Source organism: Orycteropus afer, unplaced genomic scaffold, assembly GCF_000298275.1.
Source record: "Orycteropus afer afer isolate SDZICR_OR568_19922 unplaced genomic scaffold, OryAfe1.0 scaffold00262, whole genome shotgun sequence".
Lineage (NCBI taxonomy): Eukaryota > Metazoa > Chordata > Mammalia > Tubulidentata > Orycteropodidae > Orycteropus > Orycteropus afer.
Genome location: NW_006921849.1, coordinates 3,357,743 through 3,362,438, shown reverse-complemented (window position 1 = coordinate 3,362,438; position 4,696 = coordinate 3,357,743). Strand labels below are relative to the sequence as shown.

General features: G+C 44.0%; 1 protein-coding gene across 1 annotated transcript in view; it reads left to right on the top strand.

Moving 5' to 3' along the window:
- Window positions 1-4,696, top strand: part of CC2D2A (coiled-coil and C2 domain containing 2A) — a 228,901-nt gene that overhangs the window by 160,644 nt on the left and 63,561 nt on the right. Inside the window, exons 24-25 of the mRNA XM_007950086.1 lie at window positions 1,087-1,183; window positions 2,224-2,322. Of these exons, the coding sequence (XP_007948277.1) occupies window positions 1,087-1,183; window positions 2,224-2,322 (196 nt within the window). The remainder of the gene's footprint in view (window positions 1-1,086; window positions 1,184-2,223; window positions 2,323-4,696) is intronic.

Below are 4,696 nucleotides of genomic sequence, written 5' to 3'. Positions count from 1 at the left end.
TTCTGTATCCTTCCCTTCAAGGCTCAGGGGTCCAAAATTATCTTCTGTGTCTGTGTTAATTGGTTTCCCTTTTCTTTGTTGAAGAGGGTCTTTGCAATCCTTCTGCCTAGTCCGCCATCTTGCTGGAAGCCCAAAAACATATATTATTATATGTTTGAAAATTATTTAAATTTTAAATTAAATTTAAATTATTTTTTAAATTACATATTTTAAAATATATATATATTTTTTTTTTAAAATGATCCCAACTCCTGGTGGTCCTGTATGTGTGAGAGTGGCACTGTGGTCCCTAGGATTTTCCATGGCTGTGATTTTTTAAAAAATAGATTGCCACATCTTTCTTCCAAGGCACATCTGAGAGGACTCCAGCGCCAATGTCTTCATTAGTGGCCAAGTGCATTAGCCCATTTGCATCACTCGGGAACTCCTTCCATACTGAAAAGACTGTTCTTATTTCAGAACTTGAAGAGACATTGGAACTCTCTAAAACTTCAAAGGGGGATGATGAGATGCTGAATGCCACATAGAAAATCCGAGACAGAGCAAAAATTAGAATGAGTTACTAAGTCAGAAGAGGGAGGAGATACTATAACACGTGGTTCACTGTAACAGATGCAGTAGGCAGTGTGTAGCCAGTCACGGCTGGCTCAGAGTGGCTTAAACTACAGGAGAGGAACCTCCCAGCTGGATTTCTTTATTACATTTGACAATAATAGGAGGTTTCTCAATGGGAAATGGGTCTTGCAAAAGAAGTACTTTCAGGAGCCCTGCTGCCAAGGAAGTCCATATTCCAACACAGGCACCAACCTGTGAGTCCACCGAGCTCAGCCCTAGTAAGCTGGCTCCTTGCAAAGCTTACCAGTTCATACCAGCAGCCAGAGGGTTTGTCTCTCTTCACAGAGCCTCCCGCCAGTGCTCCTTCCATTTGACTTTGAGGTATTCCATGGAATTCTTGAAATGAAAGCACCAATTTTAATCCTCACAGCTATGCTCATATTCTGGCATTTTCCAAATGTCAGTATTTCTGACTGCTGCTCATTGCTCCTTGGCCATTTGTGTGGTCACCCGCCTTGTGTTATTTCACAGAGCCCCATTAGGAGATTACAGCACGGCCAGCCTGCAGTCAGTGAGGGATGACGTGTTCATTAACATTTTCGATGAGGTTCTCTATGATGTCTTAGAGGTAAGCTTTGGGGAAGACATCGCTACTCATTTTCATATCCTCTACCCACAACAAAAATCCCAAATGCATTTTCCATCATTCCTGTGCTTGAAGTGTTAGAAACTTGAGATGTACAAACTGGGAAAGGAGGAAAGAGAACTAGCTGTTTTATTTTCAACTGCCCATGTGTAGCATAGTGGCTATGGCACTTGACTGCTAACCAGAAGGCTGGCGGTTCAAACCCACTGGCCACTCCTCGGAAGGAAGATGGGGCAATCTACTTCTGTAGTGATACTGCCTCGGAAACCCAAGGAGGGGTCGCTATGAGTCGGGTCCGACTCCATGGCACACAACAACAATAACAACATGTGTTATGTGGGAGCGCTGATGGAGTAGTGCCTAAGGCACTTGACTGCTAATGAGAAGGCTGGCGGTTCAAGCCCACCAGCCACTCCTCGGAAGGAAGGTGGGGCAATCTACTTCCATAGTTATACTACGTCAGAAACCCAAGGAGGGGTCACTATGAGCTGGGTCTGACTCCATAGCACATAACAACATCTGTTATGTTAAGGAACTCTGGTGGCATAGTACCTAAGGCATTTTCCTGATAGCCAGAATGTTGGCAGCTCAAGCCCACCAGCCACTCTGTGGAAGGAAGACCAAGCAATCTACTTCCATAAAGATTTACTGCCTCAGAAACCCAATGGGAGTCGCTATGAGTTGGAATTGACTCAACGGCAGTGGGTTTGTTTTAGTATCTGTTATGTACCAGGAATAGTGCTAGATGCCTTACAGACAGGGTCTTCTTTGATTATCTAACAACACTCTGAAGTGGAGTGTTAAATCTCCAATTTATTGAGGAGGAGACTGAGGTCCCAAAAGATTAAGTGATTCTCCCAGGGTACAAAGCTCGTAAGTGACTGAACCAGAATTTTTGAAATTGAGTCTGTCTAACCTACATCTGTATGTTTTCGGTGAAAATCCCGCTGCTTCTCTGATGCTGGGTTAAGGGTGAGTGCCCGGAGCTCATAATCAGTTGTTACTTCTCACCCCTTCCCCAGGATGACCGAGAGAGAGGAAACAGCACCCACACCCGCATTGAGAGACACTGGTTGGGATGTGTGAAGATTCCATTCAGCACGATATATTTCCAAGCGCGGGTGAGCATTGGAAGTCAGAATTCCCTGAGAACAGAGAACTGCTCTATCTGGGGCGGGGAATCCTGTGAACACAGGTAAGCACGGGCTTACCTGTGCATACTTACTAATCTGTAGTGAACAGTTTCACATGGTTTTCATGATGTAATGAAAAACATTTGAAGTTGTTCACTACAGATTAGTTAAGCACAGTAAGCCCAGGCTTACCTTGCTTACAGGGAACTCGTCCCTGTCAGGGACTGTAAACTTCAAAAGAGGCTTTGATCCTGCAGGAAGGTGCTGTGGGGTAGGGAGAGAGGCAGATGCCAGCTGTATCTGGAAGCAGAATCTTTGATGTGGTGAAAACATGTTAAATTGTTCACTACAGATTCATAAGTAAGCACAAGCAAGCCTGTGCTTACCTTCCTTATTGGGTAATCCGACACTGGCTGTGTCTATGTTCCGTGATTTTATTATGGGGCTACACCATCAACACTGACAGAATGCAGTGCAAAGCTATTGGAAAGTTGCACAAGACATTGTATAAAGCCATTCGTCATCAGTCACGTTTGCATGACTTACAAAACACCTCTCATCCTTGAAGTACTTAAGGTCTGACTATTCCAATATGAGAACTTTATTTTTGCAAAAATATAGATAACACAACATTTGCCGATTTAATATTTTTTAAGACATTTGATTAAAAGTGAAGAAGGGGGACAAAGCGGAAACTTGTCAAAATGACAACAGTGGAGTGCATAGATGCCTGGAAGGAACTCGAAGAAGACAATGAAGGCAGTTGATGGCCCATTTAATCAAGTCCTTTCTAGTAATATTTCTGAGTCCTCATTACTTAAAACATGAGAAATGGTGAGTAGAGAGATGCTAAACAAAGCCACCTTTCTTCAGAGCCTGTGGTTTCACTGAAGGGGCTCTGTTGGGTTAATAACCCATGAAGAACTTAGTATCTCTAATGTGTGGAAGCTGAATTGCTTTGACATCCCAGTATTACGTCCATGGCAAGAGGAGGCGTTGAGCCATAAGATTGTAACTAATCTCACACAGCCTCAGAGGAGGGTGCTCAATGAAGACGAGATACAGCAAATACTGCCTGGACCACGAATCTCAAGCCAGACCAAGACCAAACCCACTGCCATGGACTCGATTCCAACTCATAACAACACTACAGGACAGGGTTGGACTGCTGGGTAGGGTCTCCAAGGCTGGAAATCTTTATGGAACTGGACTGCTTCCTCTTTCTCCCACAGAGGAGCTGGTGGGTTCAAACCACTGAGCTTTTTGGTTGGCAGCAGAAAGCTTTAACCACTATGCCACCAAAGCTCCTTAGACCGAGACCACCTGGATTTAAAACTTAAGTGTGACAGGCTTGGATAAATTTGAATTCAAAGATCAATTGGAATTTCAATCCTCCCTGGGCAAAAGGGATAATGTACAGCTAACACTGCAATGAGCTTGCCTTCCCCACTTTAAATGGATTTTAAATGACAAATTTTTCAAAAGCACATGTCCTAGTTTTTTTTAAAAAAATGCTTTTGATATTTAGAATCAATGCATTTCACATTTGTTTTGGTCCTCTAATACTGCTCTAATAGGAAATACCACAAGTAAGTGATTTTAACAAACAGGGATTTATTCTCTTACAGTTTAGGAGGCTAGAAGTCTAAGTTCCAAGTGCCAGGCTCTAAGGGCTATGTGAAAGCCCCTCGACCTTGGGCTTCAGCTCTGCCTCTTGTTCCTGACCCACTGAAGCTAGAGGTTTCTCTTCACTCAGGCAGCTACTGGCTGCTGAGGCTGACAAGCCCAAGGTCAACAAGTAAAATGGCACAGTCTGAAGACATAAAGCAACACAGCAGGCCAGTAGGTCAAGTCCAGAAACAAGATCAGGAGACAACATAGCAGACCACTGAGACGAAGACGCGGCCAAATGCAAGATCCAGATGTACCAAAAAACTCGGAGACCTTTCTCCAAGCTGCTTCTTTCATACTGGAAGCAGACCTCATCCCTAAGGCAGCTACTCTGCTGCTCACTTCAGATTCCACCATGGAGTCGATTACCAGTCTCATCATGGGGAATAACTACATCCAGCTGCCCAGCCACTCAAAAGCAAGCCCAGCCAAGTTGATAGATAACTGTAACTATCACAACATTTGAAAGAGTGTTCAGGGATAAATATCCGAAATCTTTTCTTGACAAATGAGTCTCCTTTACTATGTCCTAGTAATGCCAGTGCTCTGCTTGAGCGCCTCTGGAAACTCACTAACATATGTAGCAGTTTGTTCTATTTCCAATTGGTAGGTATGTCATAAAGCAGGAGGCAGTGGCAGGGATCCAGGTAAGAGGAGGGAACCCAGGCCACGCCCTACAAGCAGCAGGCAG